At 49.2% G+C, this 26813-nt stretch overlaps 1 protein-coding gene across 3 annotated transcripts in view; it reads left to right on the top strand.

Annotated features, from left to right (window-relative positions):
• The window catches only part of SHISAL1 (shisa like 1), a 196692-nt gene that overhangs the window by 150617 nt on the left and 19262 nt on the right, over positions 1 to 26813 (top strand). For 2 of the 3 annotated variants that reach the window (XM_068278188.1, XM_068278189.1), the window contains exon 4: positions 6424 to 6709. In XM_068278188.1, the coding sequence (XP_068134289.1) occupies positions 6424 to 6709 (286 nt within the window). Of the gene's footprint in view, positions 1 to 6423; positions 6710 to 26813 lie in introns of those variants that run through there. The other variant, XM_068278190.1, reaches the window with a different exon arrangement.

The raw sequence follows: 26813 nt of genomic DNA, 5'->3' as shown, positions 1-26813 counted from the left end.
TGACCGTGACTGACAAAAACAAATTGCGGTACAGACTGAGCCGCTTTCAATGGAAAAGTGCAATATTAAAGCAATTAGGAGCAGAGCGGTTCGCAGTCTGTAAAGCAACATCTGTAAAACAAGCTCATAAAACTAATTGTGGAGATTAAATTATATTGAGCCACCCGGCCAAATTTGGAAACATTTCAGCAACTTTAAGTGGCTCTTTTCAATTTTCAGTTACGATCCCATCAACGTTTTTAAAGACCTTTTGCAACCTTAGTTCTTGCGCTCCACCTGCCCCTTATGGCCTCAGTGAGGCCCCCTCCAGCCAGGGGAGTAACAATAGACCCTGCAAGGGATGCAGCTGCAGGGGGGCCCAGAAGCCACAGGGGGCCCCACCCTGAGGGCTGGAACCCACGAGAGCGTTTTTTTTGAGCATTTTGGCAGCGCTGCGATACGCTAGCATTTTGCCAAAACGCTCAGCTGATGTTAATGGATGGGGCAACTTCCACAGGAGCGTTTGCGTTTCCCAGAAACGCAAACGCAGGACCTGCAGCATTTTGGGAGCGTTAGCGCTTCAATGTAAAGTATTGAAACGCTAGCAGAAACGCTCAGCAAAACCTAAACTGAGCGGTTTTGCTAGCGTTTTGCGATTCAGCACACTGTAACAAAATTAAAAATAATTCACAGGACCAATCAGGATAAAAACGCGAAACGCAAAACGCTACACAACCGCTGAGCAAAAAAATACACTGTTGCAAAACGCGACCGAAAACGCGCATTAATCCGCTTGCAAACCGCTCAGACAAAACGCTAGCGGTTGCGTTTGCGGATTTCAGTGGGTTCCAGGCTTTAGAGACTGACAACTAAGGGCAAGGAGAGAAAAAACTTTCTGCTCTCTGCACATTTGTTCTAATGACTGCATCTGCTCAGCCACTGAAAAGGAATCATACAAAGTTATGTAGACAAAGATTTATAGACAGTCCCTATTGAGTGTGCAGGGGGAGGGTGCCCCATCCAAAGATTTGTAGGGAGGCCCAGTGATTTCTAGTTACAGCCCTGCCTCCAGCATATATAATTTATACTTTATATTACTTAATTAAGTAATCAGAGGGTCAACTAACTTGTATTAATTACTTGTTTAATTAAAATTGGGCTTACCCCCAACACCCCGGCAGATTGATGCAGGGGAAAATATTAGGACAGTTTATACTTACCTGTCATGTTGTGGGCTGCAACTCTGCTGCTTTTTAATTGGAAGTCTTGCAGGCTCCTCCTCCTCACATGTCCACTTCTTAGGCTGAGCCATCCTTTAAACACATTCAAGTAGGAGGAGAGTTGACTGGCACTGTAGCCCAGGGTCGGGCCGAGGCATAGGCTGGAGAGGCTCCAGCCTCAGGGCGCAGTGTAGGAGGGGGCGCACAATTCATTCAGCTGTCATTCCTAATTGTGTTTGAAGCAGAAAGAAATAAGAAAAGGAGATACATGGAAGTGACTACAAGCCAGATAACTAGAGATTAAGGTGTTGGGGGCCCTGGGGTGCCTCTTAGTCTAATAGCAATCAGTGTGTGACGGCTGGGGTGGGGGGATGGAGGGGCGCACTTTGGTGTCTCAGCCATGGGTGCTGGAGGACCTTGTCCCGACTCTGCTGTAGCCACACCCCCTTCCACATCCTGATTGGAACGGATAGCAGGTAGGCCGAACCTCTCTTTACCAAATGCAATTCTCCTATGACATAGCAGCAGTGGGTGGTCAGCAGGTCATGTGACCCCACTGGATATCCTATGTAATAATAGGCAACTGTGCCTGCGTACAGCAGGGACAGTTGTCTCTGTGTAGCTGGGTCCGTGCTTTTTGCTACTGCGCATGTGTGCAGCACGGACCCAGCCTCACACAGGCAGGGCGACAGAGACGGAGCCAGGCGGGCGTGTGAGCAGGCGGCCGGGTGTACGGCGGGTGCGCGCATGCGCGCGACAGGCACGCGGAGACAGACCTAGCCCGTTTTTAAATGGGCTAAGGTCACTAGTTATTTATAAAGTATAAAACATTAATTATAAGTAGAATGTTTTTGGAGATCTGACTGAATGGGGAAAAGAAGGGGGCAAGGCACAGAATAAGGGTATTGACCAAAACAAGTAAAAAATACACAAATAATGCTAGGGAGCTGCTGGGGTCTGATGGCTTAGAAAATGCTTCTAAAAAAGTTCCTACTGCTTCAGAAGTGCCACCTTCCTTCGCTCTTATTTAAATTGTCTCTACACACTACTTCTCTCCCATGGAGATCATATCAATCATTCCCTTTCTCTGAATATGTTTCATATGATTCGGCGCCTGATAGCATCGCTGGCGCCGGGGGCTTGCATAAAAGCTAATTGTGGCATTGCATTGCCATCACGGAGCATTTCCACAAGCCCACAATGCTATCGGGCACAGAAATTTACTTTCACTGCCGCTAATCAGGGGCAATTTACCTTGCTTGATGAATTTTGCGGCGCGGGGGAGGGGAGGTTTAGGCAGCCGGGGGGAGGGGAAATTAGGGTTAGGCACCAGCGGGGGGGAAGACCTAGGGTTAGGCATGGGGGGGGGGGATTTTTGGGTTAGTCACCACCAGAGGTGGGGGGGTCCTTAGGTTTAGGCTCCACTTGGAGTGGCGGGGGAAGAGTTAGGAATTAGTAGAGGCATAGCTCCCAACTGTCCCTCTTTGGGAGCCCTGTCTGTCTGTCCCTCTTTCTTCCTCATTTGTCCCTCTTTCAGGACTTTGTCCCTCTTTCTATGTAACTATATATATTTCTCTACTAAAAATGTGTTCGATTGACTCTAAACTTTATTCCCAACCTATAAATTGATATATTACTAATTTTAAAATGTTAATATGAAGGAAAATGAACCAGGATAGAAAGGACAAATGTGGTTTGAATCATAAAACAACATATCTTTCTTATGAAATCTTTATAGTATCTGTGACTAGGGGTGTGGCACGGGGCGTGATCAGGGGTGTGGCAGGGTGGGGCTTAAGTGTCCCTTTTTCTCATCTCAAAAAGTTGGGAGGTATGGGTAGTGGGTGGGTTCTGGGTGAGAGAAGGGTTAGGTTTAGCCATAGTATAATATCGGTAAACATTACTGATATTTTACTATTGTAATCCAGTAGTAGAATATCACTAATTGTAGCGATATTTTACGAGCAGCTGGATTTACCATAAGGCACTGTAAAGGTTCGTATACACGTCCGATAAAGATCGTTCGTTACGAACGATTCGTGACGTTTACACGATATTCAAATTAGACCGAAAAGATCGTTCGTAATGAACGATTGTGTACACACGTGAACGATATAAGTATAAAGTACTGAACGACGAACGATTAAAAAATGCGTGCGCAAACGGAAGTGACGTTATGACAGGCAATAAGAACATGCGTTATCGGACGATCTTTGTACACACTGCAACGATTGAACGATTATCTTTCGAAAAAATCCGCCGGGTTGGATCGGTCCGATTGAACGATAACGATCGTTATCGTTCACAAAAAACGATCGTTCACACTTTTTGAACGCACGATTATCGTTCCGATTGTCGTTATCGTTCGTTTTTGAACGATCGTTATCGTACGTGTGTACTCAGCTTAAGCACGTGCCTACAGGCGCCTGATGGAAAGGTGTCTCACTCTCCTCCCTGAGTGCCTCCCTCCTTCCCTATGCAGAGTCCTGATGAGAGTGTAAATGAGAGGTTACTCGCCCTGCTCTCTGCATTCCACTGACGGGATCTCCCTGCAGTCAGGAGCACCTCTAGCTACTTAATACTGAGGGTACTTTTGGCTACCTAATACTAAGGGACACCTATAGCTACCTATGACAGGCAAGGGAAGTAATGGTGAAGTGGCAGCTGGGACAGCCAGCACACTTGCAGTGTTATTCGGTGGGGGTTTATAGGCTCATGGATGGCAGAGTCTAGGGTGCCAGGAGATCTGTGCCTATAGGCGCCTGTGATGTAGATCCGGGCTTGATTTCACTATAGCAGCAATCCCCTGCGCCCTTCTTTCCAGGCGCCTTTTTTCATGTATGGTATAGGTTGAGATGTGTTCTTTATGGTCACATAATTCAGCCTATATGAGTGTAATCCAGCTTTATTCTCTGGAGTCCTGTAAATTCCTCTCTTCACCATAAAACGCTGCCTCCCTGAACTCTGATATCATTTCACGAGCCTTCTGGAGATTCTGCTGGTTGGTGGAATCTTCTTTGTCCTGCTGAGATGATTGATGATTCAGAAGCACATCTGGGGAAGCAACTACACTGACAGCAAACAGCAAAACTAAAGAAAGAGAACCTACCTGTATTCAAGCGGACCTGAACTCAGAACTTCCTCTCTGCTCTAAAAGATAAGCAACAGCATAATAGAAAACTTTGTTACAGCTGATACAAATCATGCAATAAATAAGCAGTACTGTCTACTTCCTGCTTTCATGAAAGCAAACATAGGGTTAACATCCTGTGTTTACAAATTGGCTGCTCTGCCGAGGCAGCCAGAGATCAAATTAATTTGTGATTAGTCACAGATGAGGGGGAATTAAACAGGCTAAACTCTCTGAATACATACAGGGTGCATTTCTCTATGTTTTCCTTCTGTCCTGTGCAAGAGTTCAGGTCCACTTTAAAGATGCTAATACCATAGATCTCATAGTGTTATGTGCTTAAAGTGTCTTAAAATGACTCCCTGGTCAATATTGTAATGTATTTTTATAAATGCTTTTTACTTCCATTGTAAATTAGTGTCATGGACTACAGACGCAGAGTTAGAATGTTGTACTATATTTTCCATTGGCAAATGCAAGAGTAGAGCCCTGCTTTATGCTAGCCATTGTTACACTTAGGGCTCGTTTCCACTGTTGCGGTGCGGAATCGCCTGGATTCCACCGCGGACGAAATCGCACGCGGATGCGTTTCTGCATGTGGTTTTCCCCGTGATTTCGCATAGCTAAGAAGCAGGCGAATTTAACCATGTCACTGCCTGTGTAAATTTCCATAACCTTACATGCGAAATCGCGGGGAAAACCGCATGACAAAGCCGCATGCGATTTCCCTATTAAAAGCATTGCGGGCGATTCGCCCGCATTCCAGCCGCACGCGAAATCTGACGGCAGATTTCCCCCGCACACCAAAACGCACCCGCACAACGCACAAGTGGAAACAATCCCATCCACTTGTACTGCTTATGCGAATCCGCATGTGGTGCCCGCATGCAGATTCGCTATAGTGGAAACGAGCCCTCAGGAGTATCATTACTATGATTTTATATAGCGTTGACATCTTCTGCAGCACTTTACAGAGTACATAGTCATGTCACTGACTGTCCTCAGAGCAGCTCACAATCTAATCCCACCATAGTTATAGTCTAATGTCCTACCATATTATTATTCTGTTTATATAGCACTGACATCTTCTGCAGCACATTACAGAGTACATAGTCATGTCACTGACTGTCCTCAGAGGAGCTCACACTCTAATCCTACCATAGTCATAGTCTAATTGTTGTATCATGTCAGCAAGGCTGGATTTTCCATAAGGCACTGTAGGTACGTGCCTACAGGCGCCTTATGTGGGAGAGGCGGCTCCTCCTCCTCAGATCACTGACCTCAGGCGCTTACAGTCCAATCCTAAGTGATTAGAGTAGAAGATTCTAAGGACAGTTAGTGACATAAGGCAGGGATGAGTTCAAAATATTTTTACTTGGGGTGTGGCCTGTGTTCAGGGGTGGAGTTTAGGGTGCCAGAACGCCTGTGCCTATAAGCCTCTGGGTTGTAAATCTGGCCCTGCAGGTTAGGCATTATTACAAGTGAGGATACAGTATTAAACCTTATTAGCGCTGCGTAATATGTTGGCGCTTTACAAATACAATAAATATTAATAATAAATAATAATTAGCCTCCCTGGGGGTCTGAGTTTTTCTGGATTTTAAGTTCTAAAAGCAGTACAATTTTATTTTGCAGGCTTTAAGACCCTAAAACCGGGAAAAAAAATCACACCGCAGAGAGATCTGCAGCAGCCTCAGCAATCACTCACCTCCCTGGGATCCAGCGCTGCAGTTCTCCCTCTGTCCTCTGGGTGGCCCTCTAACCCTGTAGTGAGATCACCGTCTGTCGTCATGACGACAAACAGCGATCCCACCCGAGGGATGCAGAGACTCGGAGGACAGGAAGGAGAACGGCTGCCGGCGTCTCGATCCCCCAGGAGGTCAGTGAAAACGTCCGCTGCACACCATTGCTCTGCACAGTCCTGTCCTGCCAGCGGTTACTATTCACGCTCGGGGTTACCGCTCCTGGCTTGTTTTCTCCCCCCCGAGCTGGACTCGTGATAACCGCCAAGGAGGTTAACCCTTGGAAGACTGTTACTATGAGAAATCGGCTTAAAAGTTCCTTGCAATTAATGGTATTTTTCTCTCCCCGCAGTAACTACAGCGCCCTGATCGGAGTTTGGGTTTATGGATTTTTCGTGTTGGTCCTGCTGGTTCTGGATCTCATGTACTATTCAGCGATGAACTATGAGTTTTGCAAGCTGTACCTGGAGAGGTGGGGCATCCAAGCCAAATGGCTGAGGCAAGGGCAGCGGCATTGGGACAAGAGCACAGCGGAGCCCTGCCAAGCGCACACTCAGATGTCACATGCTGTACACACACTAAAAGGAGACACTGTTAGTCCAACACTGATGTCCTTTCAGACTTCTACTGCCTGGTAAGATTCCTCCTCTCCCCTCCTTTCCTTTCCTTTGTGGCCACACCAAACTCAAAGCCAGCACGGCACAGGTCAGAAATAAGGTCAGAATGGCCTGCTATTGGCTATCAAAATGTCATACAATGGCCTTTCATATTGTGCTTTTTTGGTTCTTACCTTTGCTTTTTAGGAGGACGAAATTGTAATTTGCAGTGTTTTTTAGTAAGAGGGGTTTTGGCTTACTTAAAGGGGAACTGAAGTAAGAGGTATACGGAGGCTGATATATTTATTTCCTTTTAATCAATACCAGTTGCCTGGCAGCCCTGCTAGTCTATTTCTATGCAGTAGTATCTGAATAACACCAGAAACAAGCATGCAGCTAGTCTTGTCAGATCTGACTTTAGTCTGAAACACCTGATCTGCTGCATGCTTGTTCAGGGGCTATGGCTAATCGTATTAGAGGCAGAGGATCAGCAGGGCTGCCAGGCAACTGGTATTGCTTAAAAGGAAATAAAGATGGCAGCCTCCATATACCTCTCTTTTCAGTTCCCCTTTAAAGGATACCCGAAGTGACATGTGACATGTGACATGATGAGATAGACATGTGTATGTACAGTGCCTAGCACACAAATCACTACTGTATGCTGTGTTCCTTTTTTTCTTTCTCCGCCTGAAAGAGTTAAATATCAGGTATGTAAGTGGCTGACTCAGCCCTGACAGGAAGTGACTACAGTGTGACCCTCACTGATAAGAAATTCCAACTATAATGCTGGGCATACACGGCTATCTGGGCAGGCTTATCAATCGAGCCTGATGGCTCGATTGATAATATCCGACAGGTCCGATGACCCGCCGGATAGATTCCCCGCTCGATCCCCGCCGGCGGACAATAGCGGGGAATCGAGCGGCTGATTAGGAGTGCCCGCGGGTACGAGCGGGGATCGATCCGCGCGCGGGGGTCGTTCCGGCGGCTAATCGCCCGCCGGATCGACCCATGTATGCCCAGCATAAAACACGTTCCTAGCAGAAAATGGCTTCTGAGAGCAAGAAAGAGGTAAAAAGGGAAATTTTTTATCAGTGAGAGTCACACTGTAGTCACTTCCTGTCTGAGTCAGGACTGAGTCCGCCACTTGCATGCCTGATATTTAACTCTTTCAGGCAGAGAAAGAAAAAAAGGAACACAGCATAGTTATTTGTGTGCTAGGCACTGTACATACCCATGTCTATCTCATCATGTCACATGTCACTTTGGGTATCCTTTAAAGCGAACCTTAAGTCACCTAAAAAAAATGAGATGAACTCACCTGGGGCTTCCCTCAGCCCCCAGCAGACGATCGGTGCCCTCGCAGCTCCGCTCCGATGTCCCAGGACCCGCCGGCGACGACTTCCGGTTTCGCCGTCACCGGCCGACAGGCATGGGAACGCGAGTGATTGTTCGCGTTCCCAGCCTGTATATCGCCCCCTATGCTGCTATTGCGGCCATAGATCCCAATTCAGCAGCTTCTGCAGAGGGGTGAGGTGTATTTCCCTTCTCAGCCTCGTGTCACACTGAACTGCCCTCAGCCAATCAGTGAGGAGGAGAAATGTGGGAGGTGAGAAAACAAGTTTCCCTCTCTGCGGCAATGTACCAGAGTGGAACCAGGCTGACTGAGGCCTAGTGCACACCAAAAACAGATAGCATATCCGCAATACGCTAGCGGTTTTTGAAGCGTTTTTTCTTATTATTATGAAGCATTTTGCTAGCGTTTTGCGGTTTTGTGTAGCGTTTTTTTGTGTAGCAGATTACAGATATTGTTACAATAAAGCTGTTACTGAACAGCTACTGTAACAAAAACGCCTGGAAAACCCCTCTGATCTGGCGTTTTATCAAGCGTTTTGCGTTTTTCCTATTCTTAACATTGGAGGCAGAAACGCCTCAGAAATCCAAAAAATGCTGCAGCCCGGGAGTATGCGTTTCTGCAAAATGCCTACCGCTCTGGTGTGCACCAGCCCATTGAAATACATTACACAAGCGTTTCCACATCTGCAAGCGGTTCTAAAAATGCTACCAAAACCGCTCGGTGTGCACTAGGCCTGAGATAAGATTAATTAAAGCAGAAACCTTTATGATTATAATGCAATCATTGGAATGCAGACTACAGAATAAACAGAGCAGTGAGTAAATTAAATTTCATTAAATTTCATTTTATGGCAAACAATCCCCCTTTAACCACTTGACGCCCAGCCCATTTTTCTATGATCTGTGCTGGGTGGGCTCTTCAGCCCCCAGCACAGATAAGGTGGCAGGCAGGGCGATCAGACTTCCCCCCTTTTTTTCCCACTAGGGGGATGTCCTGTTGGGGGGGTCTGATCGATGCCGGCTATTTGTGCCTAGCGGGGGCGGGGCCTCAAAGCCCCCCTCCGCAGCGATATTCCCCCTCCCTCTCCTTCCCTCCCTCCCCTTCTCAATATAGGCGATACAGGACAGCGATCCGTCCTGTACCGCCTCACATATGCTTCAGCCTATCAGATGGCGGCGATCCCCGGCCAATCAGAGGCCGGGGATCGCCGATCTCTTTTACGGCGCTGCTGGGACAGCAGCTCCGTAAAATGTAAACACCGGGGATTACTTCCCCGGGTGTTTACATTTAGCCTGCGAGACGCGATCAGAGGCTTACAGGCTGTTCACGGAGCCCCCCTCCGTAAACTGACAGGAAACGGCCGCTCGTTAGAAACACAGGTGCAACCAGCCGCCGTTGATAGGCGTTGGCTGGTCGTTAAGTGGTTAAAGTTGGCCTAAAGTCAAAACTGAATGTCCATTGCCATACTACACCAAATTAAAGGGAACCTTAGCTGAGAGGGATATGGATGTTTCCTTGTAAACAATACCAGATGCCTGGCAGTCCTGCTGATCTCTTTGGCTGCAGTAGTGGCTGAATCACACACCTGAAACAAGCATGCAGCTAATCCAGTCTGACTTCAGTCAGAGCACCTGATCTGCATGCTTGCTCAGGGGCTGTTGCTAAAGGAATTAGAGACACACAACCAGCAGGAAAGTCAGGCAACTGGTATTGTTTTAAAAATAAAAATCCATATTCTTCTCAGTTTAGGTTGCCTTTAAATAGTGAAATCATTACTTTTTCATACTTTATTTGGAAAACATGCTGAACAGGAAGTGCCAGCCCCTGCATGGAGCCTAGGTTAGGCAGAGAGGAAGCACTTTCTAGGATGGGCGTGGCCTTCAGGCAGAACTGCCCTCTCTCAGATATTCATGTTGGAAGTCTGTGATGTGGTGACTAGAGTAGAGATGGGAAGTTCGGATCTTTTCAATGATCCGGATGATTCGAATCGGATCATTGAAGAGATCCGGATCTTTGATCCGAATCTCGGATCATTTTACTACCGGAAGCATTCGGGGGTGAAATGGATAGCAGGACAGGTCTGTGGACAGGAGAAGGGGAGGGAGGTGGACACACAGAGAAGGGGAGAAGATGGACAGAGGGCAGGGAGTGGACAGAGATGGGAGGAGGGACGAGCAGAGAGCAGAAATGTTTGCTTGCACACAATACCCACATGCTGAAGTCATATGCTTTACATGTATTTCACCTATATGCTCATCTGTATACTTTGAAAGAAAAGGTCGCACAGTGAAAGAAAGCATTCCCAGAAGATAAGTGCAGCTGTTTAGTGCCGAGTGCAGGAGGATTATATTGCCTTTCAATCACACTGTCTGCAAAGTTACTGAGCTGTGCTGAGCCAAAAGCTTCCAATGTGATCACTGTGCACAACTACGGAACAGCCAGCCTATAATGGGCAGCACATTGCAGCCAGTATGTGTGCTCTACACATATCTGGCAGTGGCACCCATGTCCCCTCTCTCTCATCTACCTGTCTCCCTGCAACGCTGCCTCCCATCCAACAGAGCGATCCCTGCTTCCAGACCCCGCTGCCCGCTGAGAGGGGGCGTGTCGCTCCTGGCCCCGCCCCTTTTGCGATCCGAATCACTCATTTTGATGATTCGGATGAGCGACTCATAAAATAGATTCGGATCAAAGATCCGAATCGTTCATGATCCGGACAACACTAGACTAGAGACGATCGATGAGATGCAAACAACTTCTCCTCCCATTCAAATCTCATGTAAATGTTATGCAGCTTGAACATGGATCAAAAGAATTGACAGAAAGTTATTCTGTTGGTACCAGGGGTGTAACTAGATGGGAGGAGCCCCTACGATTGCAGAACATTTGTGCTTTTCTCCTGGTGGACTCAACGCAACATAGCTGCAGTCACTAGGACGCGCTCTATAGGCGGTAGCAGTGTTAGGTAGCCTTGCCCAAGGTCTCCTCACTGAATAGGTGCTGGCTTACTGAACAGGAAGACCCAAGATTTAATCCCAGGTCCCCTACGTCAGAGGCAGAGCCCTTAAAGAGAACCCGAGGTGGGTTTTAAGAATCCTATTAGCACACAGAGGCTGGTTCTGCATATAATCACCAGCTTCTGTCACTATACTGTTCCCTCCCAGCCCCCCCCCCCCTGCGCTCTGCTGTCCCCCCCCCAAATGAAACCGCCGTGCTAGCGACACGCAGCGTGTCACTAGCAGGCTGTTTACATGCAGACTGTCACTCTCCGCCGCTCCTCCGCCTCCTCTATAGCGCCGCTCGCTGCCTGCGTCCCTTCCCTCCAATCAGCTTACAGAGGCGGGGAGGGAAGGGACGCAGGCGGGGAGCAGCACTATAGAGAGGAGGTGGGGGTGCGGTGGAGAGTGACAGTCTGCATGTAAACAGCCTGCTAGCGACACGCTGCGTGTCGCTAGCGCGGCGGTTTCGTTTGGGGGGGACAGAAGAGCGCAGGGGGGGCCTGGGGGGCAATAGGGGGTGCAGAGGTAGCGACCGCATCGGGGCCCTTGGGCCAGAGGGGCCCCGAGGGGCCCTCCCACAACTACAGTCCCTATTGGTACTGTGCTCATAATAATCACTTCTATAGATACTTTTAATATTGGTAATCATTAACAAACTGTTCCCCATCCCCTTCTTGCACCTCTGACACTGTAGTTGCCATTGGCAGGTTTTGGTGCGCCGTATCAATTGTTATGTATAGAGTGCTTGGGGGGCCCCATGTAAAACTTGCATCGGGGCCCACAGCTCCTTAGCTACGCCACTGGTAATAGAGGCTGGTGATTATGCCGCACCAGCCTCTGTGTGCTAATAGGGTTCTTAAAACCCACCTCGGGTTCTCTTTAACCAGTACACTATCCCGGTAACAATTGCTATACCACAAGACTGTCACAGGCAGACAATGCGGAACCGGCTGACAGTGTCAGCTCTTTCCTACTCAGCGTGGATTCGATTCTCACATACGAATCTGTGGCGGAAATGCTTGAAGAATAACAATGTGCCCGAATAAAGCGACTGACAATAATCCCAAGGAAAGAGAAATTGTGCCTTTTTCCAGTTTCTATGGCTTTAGTGCCTTCCTTTGTGGAGAACTGAATAGACGAGGATGCTGTGAATGCAGAACGTAGGAATGTAGAGTGAGCCTAAGAAACATTCTTCCTTCTAGCGAGCGCCGATCACAGTCATTCAACAGTACAAGGACATGAAAAGCCGGGGTGATATTAGCCGCTGTTTTATTACACAACTATAGTGACCAGTGACGAGGCACTTGTGGCATAAGGCTGTCATGTCTCTCGATGGGGCGTTAATATGACAGAGTTCTACAGGGAATAAATGCAGATCAAGATAACATTATAAATAATTATTAATTTGGATTAAGCCCATGACCCAAGGCATACCCAACAGGGTTGGTGCTACCATATGGGCAAAAGAGGCAACAGCCCCAGGGCCTCAGAGTCCATAGGGGTTCCAAAGTGTCCCCATCAACCCCACTAAAGATGGTCACAGCTCGCTATCAGGGCCCTGTCAGGGGGAAACCTGGGGGGCTGGCAAAAATGCTCAGGGGCACTAGGGAGTGTATTTGCTGTTAGGGGGACGGCCCCCAAGCTACTTTTGGCCAGGGCCCCATTGTAGCTGGGGTACAGAGAAAAGGCCCCAGCCTGCTCTTGGGCCCCATGGCAGGTGCTACAATCCCATCCAGGGCCGATCCTATTATGAAGCCTCCTGAATAGGAATTTGATTAGCCCAAAAGGCTGCCTGTCAAGTTTCCTGTCAAGTGACAGACAGCCTACTGGGCCAATCAAAGTGCGCGGATAATGTCCTTTAAAGTGACTGGACCCGCAGGGGCTCAGGGCAGGACGAGTGGATCTCTCGTCATTGGCAATTAGCAGGCATAAGTTCGTAGCGCTCGCTATGCTACTCTGATAAGGCTTGTTAACTCTGATAAGGCGTTTAACTCTGATAAGGCACGCTATTTTTTTAGTGAATCAAGCCCAATGTCTGCTGAGGTAACACTACATTTTTAAAGTGCTCTGCTGTCATTCAATCTGCTGGTAGTGTGTGGGCCCAAGGGCGGAGCAGTGCTTTTCAGCGCTGCTAGATTTGGGCGCAGCCGGCGCCTCCATAGACCACAATAGGAATCACTCCTATTGCAGCGCTCAGTGAGTAACGTCGGCTCCGTCAGAAGACGGAGCCGAAGTTGCTTAAAAACATAATAATTCGGCCTCCAGCAATCGCTGGGAGCCGAATTATTTCATTCCCCCACTATCCATGGCGGCCTGGATGGGGAATAGTAAGTAAATCGGCCCGGACTTGTGCAGAAGCAGGATCAGCCATATACCGCTGTATCCTGCGCCCAAGTCTACCGGTGCCGATTTCAAATGTACTCCCCAAGGGTGCGTACACACCTTTGATGGATGTCACCTGTCTGGGATCAGGATTGACCCCCTTGGGTGACATCTCTGGGCCAGGCTGTGCAGACGCCAATCAGCTGTATGACTGACAACGTGCTGTGTTGCTATGCGGAGCGGGGAACGCAATGGGCATTGGGAGCGGAGTCAACAATGAAGTTGGCCAACGCTGGGGGTGAGTTGATCCGCCAGGCAGCAGATCACTTGCGGATGCGGGTTGGAATTATCAGTTGAGGCATTCGTTATCCGCCGCATCAGCCAACTTCGATTGCATGTGTGTATGAGGCTAAACACTGCACTACAAACATAACGGACATGTTAATCCATCACTATTTGTCAGTGTTCCCACCTCCAGTCCCCTCCCCTTTTAGGCAAGCATTGACTCTTCTAAGGTAGAGACTGTCCCCCGCTGCCCCCCGTCTTAGTCCCTATTCAGATTCTTTCTATGACCTTGATTTACTAACGGCTGCACACGCACTGCCCTAGGCTGTGCGCGATGCAGCTTTGCGTGGCTATTACTGCCCTGGGCTGTGCGCGATGTAGCTTTGCGCGGCTATTACTGCCCTGGGCTGTGCGCGATGTGGCTTTGTGCGGCTATTACTGCCCTAGGCTGTGCGCGATGCAGCTTTGCGCGGCTATCACTGCCCTAGGCTGTGCGCGATGCAGCTTTGCGCGGCTATTACTGCCCTGGGCTGTGCACGATGTAGCTTTGCGTGGCTATTACTGCCCTGGGCTGTGCGCGATGCAGCTTTGCGTGGCTATTACTGCCCTGGGCTGTGCGCGATGTAGCTTTGCGCGGCTATTACTGCCCTGGGCTGTGCGCGATGTGGCTTTGCGCGGCTATTACTGCCCTAGGCTGTGCGCGATGCAGCTTTGCGCGGCTATTACTGCCCTGGGCTGTGCGCGATGTAGCTTTGCATGGCTATTACTGCCCTGGGCTGTGCGCGATGTAGCTTTGCGTGGCTATTACTGCCCTGGGCTGTGCACGATGTAGCTTTGCGTGGCTACTACTGCCCTGGGCTGTGCGCGATGTAGCTGTGCGTGGCTATTACTGCCCTGGGCTGTGCGCGATGTAGCTTTGCGCGGCTATTACTGCCCTGGGCTGTGCGCGATGTAGCTTTGCGTGGCTATTACTGCCCTGGGCTGTGCGCGATGTGGCTTTGCGCGGCTATTACTGCCCTGGGCTGTGCGCGATGTGGCTTTGCGCGGCTATTACTGCCCTAGGCTGTGCGCGATGCAGCTTTGCGCGGCTATTACTGCCCTGGGCTGTGCACGATGTAGCTTTGCGTGGCTATTACTGCCCTGGGCTGTGCGCGATGTAGCTTTGTGCGGCTATTACTGCCCTGGGCTGTGCGCGATGTAGCGGTGCGCGGCTATTACTGCCCTGGGCTGTGCACGATGTAGCTTTGCGTGGCTACTACTGCCCTGGGCTGTGCGCGATGTAGCTGTGTGTGGCTATTACTGCCCTGGGCTGTGCGCGATGTAGCTTTGCGCGGCTATTACTGCCCTGGGCTGTGCGCGATGTAGCTTTGCGTGGCTATTACTGCCCTGGGCTGTGCGCGATGTGGCTTTGCGCGGCTATTACTGCCCTAGGCTGTGCGCGATGCAGCTTTGCGCGGCTATTACTGCCCTGGGCTGTGCGCGATGCAGCTTTGCGTGGCTATTACTGCCCTGGGCTGTGCGCGATGTAGCTTTGCGTGGCTATTACTGCCCTGGGCTGTGCGCGATGTAGCTTTGCGTGGCTATTACTGCCCTGGGCTGTGCACGATGTAGCTTTGCGTGGCTACTACTGCCCTGGGCTGTGCGCGATGTAGCTGTGCGCGGCTATTACTGCCTTGGGCGGTGCGCGATGCAGCTTTGTGCGGCTATTACTGCCCTGGGCTGTGCGCGATGTAGCTTTGCGTGGCTATTACTGCCCTAGGCTGTGCGCGATGCAGCTTTGCGCGGCTATTACTGCCCTGGGCTGTGCACGATGTAGCTTTGCGTGGCTATTACTGCCCTGGGCTGTGCGCGATGTAGCTTTGTGTGGCTATTACTGCCCTGGGCTGTGCACAATGTAGCTTTGCGTGGCTATTACTGCCCTGGGCTGTGCGCGATGTAGCTTTGCGCGGCTATTACTGCCCTGGGCTGTGCGCGATGTAGCTTTGCGTGGCTATTACTGCCCTAGGCTGTGCGCAATGCAGCTTTGCGTGGCTATTACTGCCCTGGGCTGTGCACGATGTAGCTTTGCGTGGCTATTACTGCCCTGGGCTGTGCGCGATGTAGCTTTGCGTGGCTATTACTGCCCTGGGCTGTGCGCGATGTAGCTTTGCGTGGCTATTACTGCCCTGGGCTGTGCGCGATGTAGCTTTGCGCGGCTATTACTGCCCTGGGCTGTGCGCGATGTAGCTTTGCGCGGCTATTACTGCCCTGGGCTGTGCGCGATGTAGCTTTGCGTGGCTATTACTGCCCTGGGCTGTGCGCGACGCAGCTTTGCGTGGCTATTACTGCCCTGGGCTGTGCGCGATGTAGCTTTGCGCGGCTGATACTGCCCTGGGCTGTGCGCGATGTAGCTTTGCGCGGCTATTACTGCCCTGGGCTGTGCGCGATGTAGCTTTGCGTGGCTATTACTGCCCTGGGCTGTGCGCGATGTAGCTTTGCATGGCTATTACTGCCCTGGGCTGTGCGCGATGTAGCTTTGCGCGGCTATTACTGCCCTGGGCTGTGCGCGATGTAGCTTTGCGCGGCTATTACTGCCCTGGGCTGTGCGCGATGTAGCTTTGCGCGGCTGATACTGCCCTGGGCTGTGCGCGATGTAGCTTTGCGTGGCTACTACTGCCCTGGGCTGTGCGCGATGTAGCTTTGCGCGGCTATTACTGCCCTGGGCTGTGCGCGATGTAGCTTTGCGCGGCTATTACTGCCCTGGGCTGTGCGCGATGTAGCTTTGCGTGGCTACTACTGCCCTGGGCTGTGCGCGATGTAGCTTTGTGCGGCTATTACTGCCCTGGGCTGTGCGCGATGTAGCTTTGCGTGGCTATTACTGCCCTGGGCTGTGCGCGATGTAGCTTTGCGTGGCTATTACTGCCCTGGGCTGTGCGCGATGTAGCTTTGCGTGGCTATTACTGCCCTGGGCTGTGCGCGATGTAGCTTTGCATGGCTATTACTGCCCTGGGCTGTGCGCGATGTAGCTTTGCATGGCTATTACTGCCCTGGGCTGTGCGCGATGCAGCTTTGTGCGGCTATTACTGCCCACAAAGCTACATTTCGGGTACTTAGTGGCTTTTCACTCAGGCGCTAAGTGGAGCTAATACTTAGCACCGGTTAGTGAATCGAGCCCTATGTCTTCAGATTTAGATGGAAGAGGCGCCTCTGAACACCCACCCATAACAAAACCCAAAGATATTTAGTTGTAGCCCCCAAATAAATGCAATATGAGTTTTCCCTCACATTCCCAAAAATTACTACATCGCCTCCCCCCCAATAGTTAGGCAATTAGCCACCAGATTTCGCACAGAGAAGGATCAATCTGTTGGTTCAATCTGGTGGCTTCCTGCCAGTGTATGTATGGCCACGTTTATCTGTGGTAAGTTAAGTCTGCTTGAGCTGCAGCCACTAGGGAGCGTTATCAATGAAAATTGAAGGTGTGTTTCAGGCTTTCGTTAAAAGAAGCAGCTTTGAGGCCAGGGGCGTGGCTAGAAATCACTGGGCCCCCCTGCAAATCTTTGGATGGGGCCCCCTCCCCCCCCTTGCACACATGGTGTACAGGAAATGCATACAGAAAACCTACAGATGAGTGTGCTCCCAGCCTCTGCTTATTACACTCACTCTGTCCACTTCTGATAGAGCAAAATTGGCTTTGCAGACTTCTCCAGCATCACTACAGAACAGAGCACTTGGGGAGGGGTAGAGAGGCTGGAGGCAGGGTGCTATACACAAGACCCTGCTGCACACTAAATATGGACTATCTACAAATCTTTATTTGAACAATTATTCAGACAACAGAAAGCTTTTTCTCTCCATGCCCTTAGTAGTCAGTGTCTCAAGAAAGGAAAAAGAAACTTCTCCCCCCATAGGGCCTTCTGCTGCATCTGGGCCCCCCTGCCGCTGCATCCCTTGCAGGTTCTATTGTTACACCCCTGTTCGAGGTGTGTTTTTCAGAATTGAGGCCGCAAGTCTGACAGCCGGCAGTCACATGACTTCCGAGGAGAGCAGCGAAAGCGTCTCGTTTAGTTTCCTTGCTCTCTAACATTCCTCAGCGGATGACGCTCAGCGTTCATTCAGAGTAAATTCCGCCAGTATTATTGCCTGGAAGGTGCGTGTGGCACGCCGTGAGTCACACCTTTCGCTCTGCAGCAGATGGAAGGGTAAATATAGCACAATATAGCACGCTCTTTACTGCGAGGGCTGCCAACATGTTCAGCTATTTCTCTCACTCTCCAAATGGGCCCAAATGTGTTTCTAGTTTTCTTGAGCAAACAACAGTCAGTGGTAGAGCTGTTATATTTTCGCTTCAGGCTGAGATCTGCTCTCACAGTTGTGCCTGTGGCCGCCCTCCTCCTGCCGTCAGTGATATTACCAGGGCCGGATTTAGGCCTAGGTCACCTCGGCCATGGCTTAGGGCACCACAGAACGAAGGGCACCAAAGCAGCAGGCTAAACTGGTGCAGCATTTGCAAGCTGCAATGCAGGGAGATCAGGCAAGCGCCTGACCGTGTTACTCTGCTGCTAGCCGCCTGTGCAGCAGCCACCTTGCTCTCTGTGCACGTTTGCATTGTGGCCGGCGGCTATGGACTTGGACAGCATTGGAGATGGAAAGGAAGAGGAAGCTTCTGCACTGGAGACGAGTGAAGAAATAAGTGACACAGATGCCTGCTGCGGTGTGGAGGCGAGCTGGCTACCTATACTGAAAGGGGAAGGGGGGGGGGAATTGAGGAATTAGGGACCAAGGGAGTCATCTGGCTACATATACTAGGAGAGGGGGGAGGGGTCATCTGGCTACCTATACTGGAGGGAAAGTGGGAGGAGTCATCTGGCTACATATACTAAGGGGGAGGGGTTATCTGGCTACCTATACTGGAGAGAAAGGTGGGAGGAGTCATCTGGCTACCTTTACTGGGGGGTCATCAGGCTACCTATACTAGAGGGAAGTGGGAGGGGTCATCTCATTACCTACTGAAGGGGGGCGGCTGGTGTCAGTGGCCTAGGGCAGTCAAGCGTACAAATCCAGCCCTGGATATTGCGGAAGGAGTCACGCCCTCTGGGCCACAAAGGCCTAGGACTTGGGCAGTAGGAGGGCTGAGGGCTTTCAGCCCTCCCTCTCCTGTTGTCATCCTCCTCCAGTCTCCCGTTTCTCTTTGCTCCGCCCCTTAATGATGTTGAGGAGAGGAGTTGAGTGCAGAGCAGAGATGGGGGATTCAAGGAGCAGGACAGTAGTGGCCACTGGCCAGGACAAGTATTTAAAGTACACTCCTCAGATTTTTTTAAATGTGTTATATTATATCTTTTCATGGGACAACACTGAAGATTTGATACTGTGATGCAACGTAAAGTAGTAGACAAGTGAACAGCTTGTATGACACTGCAAATCACTGTCATATCAAAACAACTCAACAAACAGCCATTCATGTCTAAACTGCTGGCAACAAAAGTGAGTACACCCCTAGGTGAACAATGTCAATATTCTGCCCAATTGGACATTTTCCCTCTCTGGGGTCATGTGACTTTTTAGTGTTACAAGGTCTCAGGTGTGAATTGGGAGCAAGTGTGTTAAATCTGGTGTCTTCGCTCTCACAATCTCTGATATTTGTCACTGGAAGTTCAGCATGGCACCTCATGGCAGAGAACTCTCCAAGGAGCTTAAAAAAAGAATTATATAGGAGAGAACAGAGGCGCCAAAAGGATAAAAGGGGTTTTAAAGGAGCTTAAAAGCCAAAACTTGGTAATTAGAGGAGGCAGTGGTGGACTTACCCCTCCAAGCAGACACAACACGTCTGTACATTCAGTCTATTTATTAACGAACTCCAGATAAAACAAAGCAACGCGTTTCACGGGTCAGCGCCCGCTTCCTCAGGCAATAGAAAAAGGAGTTACAGCATCTAGCAAAACAAACGACACTCAGCGCCTCTGCGCCTTAGGCTGTGTGTTGAGTTGTTTTGATGAGGCAGCACATGTACACAGTTAGACAATCTGTACACTGACTACTTTACATGGTATCACAGTGTCCTACCTGCAGTGCTGTCCCATTGAAGGGATAAGAAAATATTTTGGCAAAACGGAAATGGCCATATTCTCTCATCACTACTCAGTAGACACAAGGCATGTTTACCACGTTTATGTGCTTTCGCAAGTGAGGAGAAAATACGACTGTAAATGTCATTTTGTGCAACTTGCAAAACTGAAGCAAAATCAAGGTTACCTCCAAAATCAGAATCGTAACTGAACACTAAAGCCTAGTACACACTTTCAATTATGATTGGCCAATCACTGACCAATCTTACCACCTCCATTTAGTTTGGGGGCAACAGATTTTGAATATAATGAGCAGATTAAGTAGGTAAGTCCTCATATTAAATGGAGTTGGTAAAATTAGTCAGTGATTGGCCAGTCATAATTGATAGGCTTAAGGGTGCATACTCACATCCAATTTTGATTTGTCAATCACTTGCCAACTTTACCAACTTCATGTACAACAGACTGTGAATACTATGAACTGATTATGTAGGTAATCTCTCATACTACATGAAAGTGGTAAAATTGGCCAGTCATTGGACATTCAAAATTGGATATGAGTACCAGGATTAAGACCTGGTACACACTTTTAACCCTCTGGACGATACAATTACATCGCCCAGTAGGGGGCGCAGCACTTTTTTTTTTTTTAAATCATGTAGCGAGCCCAGGGCTCGCTACATGATAGCCGCTGCGCAGCGGCATCCCCCCACCCACTCCGATTGCCTTCGGCAATCAGAGTAAGCAGGAAATCCCGTTCAGAACAGGATTTCCTGCTGGGCTTCCCCGGTCGCCATGGCGACGGGGCGGGATGACGTCACCGACGTCATGGACGTCGTGACGTCAGAGGGAGTCCTGATCCACCCCTCAGCGCTGCCTGGCACTGATTGGCCAGGCTGCGCAAGGGGGAGGGGGGGGGCTGCACGGCACGGCGGGTAGCGGCGGATCGGCGGCGATCGGAAGTTTCACGCAGCTAGTAAAGTGCTAGCTGCGTGTAACAAAAAAAAAATTATGCAAATCGGCCCACTAGGGCCTGAGAACTCATCCTGCGCGACATACCCCGAGCTCAGCTCGGGATTATCGCCCAGGAGGTTAATTATGACTGGCCAGTCACTGACCAGTTTTACCTCCTCCATGTAATATGAGGTCCCCCTACACAATCTGCTCATTGGCTATCATTCATAAAGCATTCCCGCATGCGGTAATGCAGAAAACAGCTGACTTTACCGAGCACTTAGCAAATTGTCAATACATAAAAGCTGTTACCACATGAAAAGCTAAAATTCCCGAGCAGTGAGTTACCGACTTGTCAGGTAATTACCTCCACACATGTCAGTAAATGTAAATTCATAAAGATTAGAGCAGGCGGTAATGGCATGGAGAATACCGCCTGCTTTGAAGAGGTGATAAGTGAGCAATAAGAGCAAAGTTAATGGAGAAGCAGTGAGATCTCCCCAGGCAGCAGCAGCAGCAGCAAGAACGGAACAAACAAGGCTTCCCCTGAATACCTTAGGCTGTGTGTTTAACCTCTTGGGTTCATGCTTCTAAGATGTGTATTTCACATCAGAAAGCCTGCCATGTGTAAAGTTTCTCGAAGTTCTTCTACACTGTGGCAATTAAATAGATTGTTAAGAAACACTAATAGACAGATACAGAGCAGATTCAGGGCAAGCAGAAGCAGTATAGCAAAACATGCACATCTAAAGGGAAGTTGAAGATGCCTCTTTTATTGTAATGCTGTCTCTGCACGGAGAACAGGAATGTAACACTGAAACTCATGTTACGGACAGTTGGACTTCGGGAAAACACCGCATTTCAATCGCAGCTGTGAAAATGTTTATGAATTAACACACAAAAGTCTAAAATACGGAATGCGGTATTTTCCCGACCAGATTTTTGTACCGCACAGCCGTTTATGAATGATAGCCATAGTATTCAATATCTGTTGACCCTCCTACTTGACCAATGATAATTAAAAGTGTGTACCAGACTAGCTACTGACACATAATATATATTAATGTACCCCCTGTAGTTTTCAGCCTACAGTATATAATATACATGCCACAAGTTATCCAGACTTCCATGTATTGAGCATGAATTTGGCGCTGATCCGTTTTCTCCGGTTATAAAGGTCTGCAGAGATGAAGGGGTGTTAATGGCCTTTCGGTGAATAATGGATTCTTCGCAGGAACTTGTCTGGAGGAATCCTGGCGGGAGGGGAGAAGCTATTTGATCTGCAATAATTAAACCGGGAATGGAAGCGAGGAAGCCACAGAGGAATTACCTGGGGCATGTTCTCATTCTCCAGGAAAAAAAATAAAATGATTCCACTGAATACATCTCATCGCGTATACGGCCTGAGCCAGCGGCGAATCCGCCGAGCGCAGAAATATCCTGCGGACCGCCACTGCTTGGGGCAGGCAATACAATACACCATCTAACATAACCGGTCATCACAGCGTTCAAAGGTTACCTATGGTCTGAAAAATGAGGCTTGTGCAGACAAATATTCTGGCTTAACAAAAAATCAGATGTTGATTTTGCTTAGAAAAGCTAATTTGAGAATGTGAGGAGCTAGCTTTGTATTATATAGCCATTTATTCATCTTAGTATTTGTATAGCGCGGACATATTACACAGTGCTGTACAGACTATAATGTCTTCTTACTCACTGTCCCTTAGAGGAGCTCACAATCTAGTCCCTACCATAGTCACATGTCTATGTATGTATCATGTAGTCTAGGGCCAATTTTAGGTGGAAGTCAATTACAGCCAATCTGTATGTTTTTGGGATGTGGGAGGAAACCAGAGTGCCCAGATGAAACCCACACAGACACGGGGAAAACAGACAAACTCCTTGCAGATGTTGACCTGGCAGGGAATTGAACCTGGAAACCAGCGCTGCAAGGCGAGAGCGCTAACCACTACGCCACCGTGCTGCCCACCCATAATGCATTGTGCCGGTATTGTCCTGATTTTAGATTTCTTTTGTCCTGATTGGACCATCAGATAGATTTAAAAATCTAAAATCAGGACAATCTGCTGCAAATCTATAAGGCCCCATACACACTTAAGCTGGCCATACACTGGCCCGATTTGCGCCCGTTTCGACAGCAGATTCGATCACTAGGATCGAATCTGCTGCCAATCGTTCGCGCTAAACGCACCCGCCGATCCGATTTCCTCCCGAAATCAGGTCGGTCTGTGGATCGCGCCGTGCGGGAAATTACCGTCGATTGCCTGCGGGTAGGGAGCGCGTCGTTAGCGGCGGCCGATCCGATCAAGTATACATTACCTGACGCTGGCTCCCGGGCATCTTCTCCGCGCTGCACCGCTCTGTTCCTGCTTCCATCCCAGCGTACATGAACTTCCTGTGTCACTCCAGTGACCAGGAAGTTCATATAGAGGGCGCTCTACTTCCTGGTCAGCCCGGTGCAGCGCGGAGAAGAGGACCCGGAGCCAGCTTCAGGTAATATATACGGGGGGGGGGGGGGGGAGACAGGCGGCAGGAGCAGCTCAACAGATTGTGATCGGTTTCAGCCTGAAACTGATTCACAATCTGTTTGCAGCAAAGGTGGCCATACAATCCCTCTCTGATCAGATTCGATCAGATAGGGATCTGTCAGTTGGTCGATCTAATGGCAAATCGACCAGTGTATGGCTACCTTATGAAACTCAAAACGCCGGAGATTTTTTCCAGCGTTTTGCAGGAGTGATTTTTCCGCGATTTCACGTGGAAAATTCACTGAACAGTGAGGCGATTTTGCCACAATCGCATTTAGCGCTTCTATAGCACTGAAACGCGATCGCCGGGAAATCGCCTGAAAATGGTGCAGGCAACGTGTTTGCGTTTCACGTTTGTGCCCGTTTTTGAGCGATTTGCGGCGATTAGAGCAAATCCCCAAAGAAAGAATGGGCCCATAGGGTTTCATTACGCTAGCGCTTTTAAAAAACGCTAGCGTTTGAGAGTTTAGCCGCGATTTCAGCAAAACGCTCAAACGCTACCGCTTTTTAAAAGTGTGATTGGGGCCTAAGTGTATGGCCACCTTAACTGCTCGGCAGATAGATGGTTAGATAGATCATTTACAACATGTTGGAAATTATCTATCTGGCAGGTAAATCTAACAGAAAATCTAACAGAAAAATGTATGGTGTGTACCTAGCATTATGCTGGGAATACACGGCTCGATTTTCCACTCGATTCTCCCGCTCGATCGTTTCGTCACTTCATTTCCGCGGGCGATTCTCTTATCTTCCACTTGTTTTTTTTTTATCTTTTTCCATTGTCCTCTATGCGGAATCGAGCAGCGAAACGATCAGGCCGGAGATCGGACATGTCGGAAATTATCAATCGAGCCATCTCAATGGCTCAAAATCGAGCCGTGTATTCCCAGCATTAGGCTTCAAAGTGTACACACACATCCAATTTTGATTGGCTAACCACTTCCCAATTTGACGCCTCCATGTAGTATGAGGACCAACAGATCTATTATGAGCAGATTGCGTAGGAAAATTCTCATACTACATGGAGGTGATACAATTGGTCAGCCATTGGCAAATTAATATTGAATGTTAGTAACAGACTTTAGCCTTATTTCTCATGGGGGGAGGGTGGAGAACGTATACATCTCGCCGCAGTTTCAGGCTGTGTAATGGTTCACAAGTTTATGCGAACTTGCGCGGAAATAAATGCATAAATGTATAAATGCGTGTTGGGGATTTTGCTGTCTGTTGCATAATTTCTGCCGCTTTGAAAGGATTTTCTCTTTTTAGGGAAATGAGGCATTTTTTTTCCGTGCATACGATTAAGCGCTCTGACATTTCGATTCCGGCGTTCGGCGCCTGGTGTCACACTGCTTGCTTGGCATGAAACAGAATATTTAATGCCTGCGGGGGGAGGCAGACCCTTTTATGTCATGAAAATGTAAATAAAATAGAAGAATTGTGAAACGATTCGCGCTCCCGGAGACGGCGTTACATAATGGCGGCTCCGCACTCTGATAAGTAACGAGCGCCTGTTTCAGGCATGTCTCATTATCATCACTGGCATCTAAATTCTCAACCCAGCTCGAGGTAAAGGGGAAAAATGAGGGTGGGATCCCTATTTGGGTTTTTGTTTGTGGGCCCATTTGGAATAATTTCACATACTGTAGCTCTATCTCAATCTTGATCCTGTAACCCAGTGGTCCTTAAACTACGGCTCGCGGGCAGAATGCGGCCCCCTGAGGCTTTTTCCCTGGCCCCCAAACACAAAATGCATAACTTGTAGATGTGTCCCACTGCACCTTTTAAAGGATAAGGCCCGGTTCACACTTGCGGTGGCCCTCCGGAATCGCCGTGCCGGAGCCGCACCGCCTGCAGAACGGACGGAACGGACGCACGGCATAGCAATTAAAGCCTATGCGTCCGTTCACATGGGTCCGTTCTGCAGAACCGGAGCCGGACCGGATCCGGGCCGGATCCGGACTCCGGCCTCCGTTCCAACATGCGCTATTTTTTCATCCGGCCCCTCCGGCAGCCTACCCCACTTCCTATGCGGATTTTTGCGGCGATATTGGCTGGGGACACCTGGGCAAGCATTTTGGAGTGGAGCAGCACGAGCTGGAGGTGTTGGCAGGATGTTGGCAGCATGTCGGAGGTGGAGGTGAGTGCTAAACAGCAGAGGGCCTGATTCCACAGGTCCCCCTTCTGCTGACCTCCCAGACCCCAACATTTTTTTTTTTTTTACGTTAACTTTGCCAAACGGATCCGGATCGCATCCTGATTACCACCTGATGCAACCTGACCGGATCCGGATCGGATCCGGATCAGAACCGTACGGTTCCGATCCGGATCCGGTCCGGATCCGGTCAGGTCATCCGGTCCGTTTGGCAAACAACCGCTAATGTGAACCGGGCCTTACGGAGGTGACATTTGACATGATGAGATAGACCTGTGTATGTACAGTGCCTAGCACACAAATAACTAGGCTGTGTTCCTTTTTTTTTTCTTTCTCTGCCTGAAAGAGTTAAATATCAGTATGTAAGTGGCTGACTCCGTCCTAACTCAGACAGGAAGTGACTACAGTGTCACCCTCACTGATAAGAAATTCCCCTTTTTATCCGTTTCTTGCTCTCAGACGCCATTTTCTGCTAGGAAAGTGTTTTATAGTTGTCATTTCTTATCAGTGAGGGTCACACTGTAGTCACTTCCTGTCTGAGTTAGGACTGAGTCAGCCACTTACATACTGATATTTAACTCTTTCAGGCAGAGAAAGAAAAAAAAGCAACACAGCATAGTTATTAGTGTGCTAGGCACTGTACATACACATGTCTATCTCATCATGTCACTTGTCACTTCGGGTATCCTTTAATATCCAGGGCTGTGGAGTCAGAGTTGGAGTCGAAGCCGATGAGTTGGAGCAATTTTGGGTACCTGGAGCCGGAGTTGGAGTCAGTGGTATCATAAACTGAAGAGTCGGACTCGGGATGATTTTTGTACCACAGCTCTGTTAATTTCGGCGGCCCCCATATAGAATAGCAGTGCTGGCGCCACCCATCCACATACTGTAGAAGCCAGCAAGCAGCAATTCCCTGGCTTCCAATCCACTTCTGCATCAAGTGACATTGCTGTCCAACTGGACTGCCAGTTGTCACCTGGGTATGCCTCACTTTCTGGTGCACAAAGACGTTCTTCGGGCGCCGCGTGACTGAATGGCTGCTGCTGGGAGTTCCCCTCCGGGCATGAATGGGGGGAATCAATACCTAGATTCAATGTAATGTTTTTCAACATCAGTTTATGTATCTTCCGGCCCCCCAGCAGTCTGAAGTATGTTGACCCGGCCCTTGACCCCAAAAAATTGGGGACCCTGGTGTAACCCCAGGGCCAGATTTGTACTTTTACCACCCAAGGCCCTCTGTCGCCAGCAGCGCCATCCCCTCCACACACACACAAACCAATACACAAATCTACCTTCTCCCCAGCAAAAAAAGAACAGTACCTAAATCTACTAAAGATAACTTCTTACATCCCACCATTCCTGCACTGCTCAAATAGGTTTCTTCATTGTGCAAGTACGGGTGTAGGTGCACAGGAGGCAGCCAAACCCGGTCCGTCTGCAGACACCCTGCATCAGAGTTTGCAGATGGGCAGCCGTAGGCG

The sequence above is a fragment of the Hyperolius riggenbachi genome, chromosome 3 (genome assembly GCF_040937935.1).
Source record: "Hyperolius riggenbachi isolate aHypRig1 chromosome 3, aHypRig1.pri, whole genome shotgun sequence".
NCBI classification, from domain to species: Eukaryota; Metazoa; Chordata; class Amphibia; order Anura; family Hyperoliidae; genus Hyperolius; species Hyperolius riggenbachi.
Note: the sequence above shows the minus strand (reverse complement) of the source record. Positions and strands in the feature narration are given on the sequence as shown.